The 2856-nt window shown below is 28.3% G+C and overlaps 1 protein-coding gene across 1 annotated transcript; it reads left to right on the top strand.

Annotated features, from left to right (window-relative positions):
• The first annotated feature begins 456 nt into the window (after window positions 1-456).
• LOC114195100 (putative calcium-binding protein CML19) lies at window positions 457-1210 on the top strand. Its single transcript, XM_028085497.1, has one exon. The coding sequence runs from the start codon at window positions 616-618 to the stop codon at window positions 1039-1041; it is 426 nt and encodes a 141-aa protein (XP_027941298.1). The 5' UTR covers window positions 457-615; the 3' UTR covers window positions 1042-1210.
• Window positions 1211-2856: the final 1646 nt, after the last annotated feature.

Here is a 2856-nt window from a genome sequence, read left to right on the forward strand (position 1 = left end):
TATATTAATCAATTAAATCAGAAAGAATAATTTTCTCCCCCAGAACACACGAATGCACTTTTTCTTATCTCTGGTCAGAAATAAATTGTATCAGAAATAAAAGAAAATATTTTGTAATAAATTAAAATTAATTTATATATATATATATTAAAAGAAATTAAAATTAAATATTTTTGACATGATTTAAGTTGTACGTAAATTAATTTGAAGTTTTGAAAAAATGTTTTGGCCTTCATCTGTGGGGTCATTTACAGAAGCTTCCTGTAGAGTGCGGCACGCGTGGCGCAGGAGTCGTGGGCGGCTCCTCACTTCTCACGCCAGGAGAAAACATTTTCCTAAAATTTGTGGTATTCAACAAAATTACCTAATCGCCCACACGGTATCTGTTTGTACAAGTTACAGAATTTGGTCAATTGAAGCGACGCGGCATTAGCCACTATAATACAACAACCTCTCTCATTTCATCATTCTTCAGCACCTTCCTTTTCATTCGTTGCATGGTTCTTCTTTTCTTCGTTCGCAATCTTATGACATCAAATTTGGTTGCTACGGTAACATATTACTATTACACATCTATGCATAGGTCTATGGTGGTAAAATTGTTGTAGGGTTTATATGATGAACAAGCTAAGGCAATATGAACGTGTATTCAAGCACTTTGACGAGAATGGTGACGGGAAGATATCGGCGTTGGAACTGAAACAATGCGTGGAGGCGATGGGTGAGGAGTTGTCGGCTGAGGATGCGGCGGCGAGTGTGATTATGCTGGACGCGGACGGAGATGGATTGGTAGGGTTTGATGATTTCGTTAGGTTTGTGGAGGGAGGGAAGGAGGAAGAGAAAGAGAATGACCTAAGAGAAGCTTTTAAGATGTATGAGATGGATGAGAGTGGTTGCATCACACCCAGGAGTCTTAAAAGGATGCTTAGTAGATTGGGTGAATCTAGGACTATAGATGAGTGCCAAGTTATGATAGCTAGATTTGATCTTGATGGAGATGGGGTGCTTACTTTCGATGAATTTAAGGTCATGATGTTCTAATTACATTATATTCTTTTATTTACTACCTATTCATTCATGTATTTTATTTTAAATATATCTAAGATTAGAACAACTTACTTTTGATACGTAGTATTAAACACGATGTAATTTTTTTGTCATTATCATTATATCCTACGGATGAAAGAGAGGGCATCATATTATTCATAAAGTACATGCAAAAGATATATATTAGTATTAGGTTAATTTATGAAAAGACGGTTAATTTTTTTTTTTATATTATCGATCCGAATTCGCTTTAAAAAAATTTATAAATAGGGTTAAGTTGTGCACACAAAACACGACTTCATTTTGAGCATTTTGAAAAAAATGTACATGAAATATATGACTTTATATTGAATTTGTTTAGGGACGGATCTTCTTAGGAACGGAAAAGCGCCATGGTTCCCCAAAATTTTGAATTTTTTTAATTATATATATATATATATATATATATATTATAAATATATTTGAAATTTTATAAATTGTAGGTAGTATATTTTAAAAATTGATGAAAATTAAATTGTGTATCTTTTTATTTCTTTTATAAAGCATAACATTTAATAATAGATAATAAAACATAAAATTAAATATAATAAAGAATAAAAATATTTAGGTTTAATTTATCTTTTGGTCCCTGTTTTTGTCCAAAAGCTGACACTAGGATTATGTTAATTACACCAACAAAGTAAATTATTCATACTAAGAGTTTCAATTTTAATGAAAAAGTTATTGATCTGTTTGACAAAATTTATCGTATTAGACCAAATTGCATTCGTTTCTCAAAAATCAGAACCAAACTGAAGGACCAACTTAATATTTTTAAACAAAAACATGAATCAAAAGAGTAATTAAACCAAATATTTATTAAGATAATTTTTATTTTCCTTCTCTTGTCTTTTTAGTTTTTCACTCTCATATCTTTTCTTATTTTTGAAGACACAAATTCATTATTTTTGCTCTCATTTATCATTTATCTTATTCCTTTCTTGTCTCTTGTCTCGATAATAAAAACATTACTTTTTTTCTCATGAGTTTTTTGTATATTCATTTTTTATGAATATAGAAAAAAAATAATGTATTATGTATTTTTTCATAGTCGAATTTTAATTGTGACTTGACTATAATATTTTTTTTATAATTACGTGTCTCAATTTTTTATTGGATTATGATAAATTATTTTTTAATATTATTTACAAAGAAGGTATATTGATAAAGAATAAAAGAATAAATTTATTTTTTAAAAGTGATAAAAAAGAAAGTATTGATGAAAACAAGATAGACCCTACTTCTTCACATATTTTGAAAAATTATACTAAAGGTCAAAATGTTAAGTTAGAGAAGCCATTTTTGAAGCATTATACTAATTATCAAATCTAATAATCTCAAAATTATATTACTTTGGCCCTTCCAATACTTTTGGTCAAGATCCGTCATTGAATTTGTCAATGTCATTGAAGACTTCATATTGAAGTTGCACACTCAAGTTGTATTTAGTATTTACGACTTCATTGTTGTGCACAAAAATTAACCCCTTTTCGTAAATTAAACTATATATTATACCTTCTCAAATTTCTCAACTATACAAAATTAAGGAATATTGAAAATTTTACCACCATCATTAAAAAATATGAAATATGAGAAAAGAGAATAATAAATTATTTTACCTTATTAACTCAACATTAAGAGATTGTGTATCTTAATAGAAAAATTATTTGAGAATTTCTTTCATTATTTAGTTATATTAAGGGTTTGTGTACCTTATTAGAAGAATATGATATGAACAGGTAAAAAATTTAGTAAACCTTATTCATTACA

The sequence above is a fragment of the Vigna unguiculata genome, chromosome 1 (assembly GCF_004118075.2).
Source record: "Vigna unguiculata cultivar IT97K-499-35 chromosome 1, ASM411807v1, whole genome shotgun sequence".
Classification (NCBI taxonomy): domain Eukaryota; kingdom Viridiplantae; phylum Streptophyta; class Magnoliopsida; order Fabales; family Fabaceae; genus Vigna; species Vigna unguiculata.

What these genes read in the sequence shown, in the direction of transcription:
- LOC114195100 (XM_028085497.1), top strand. Translation starts at nt 616, where the DNA reads ATGATGAACAAGCTAAGGCAATATGAACGTGTATTCAAGCACTTTGAC.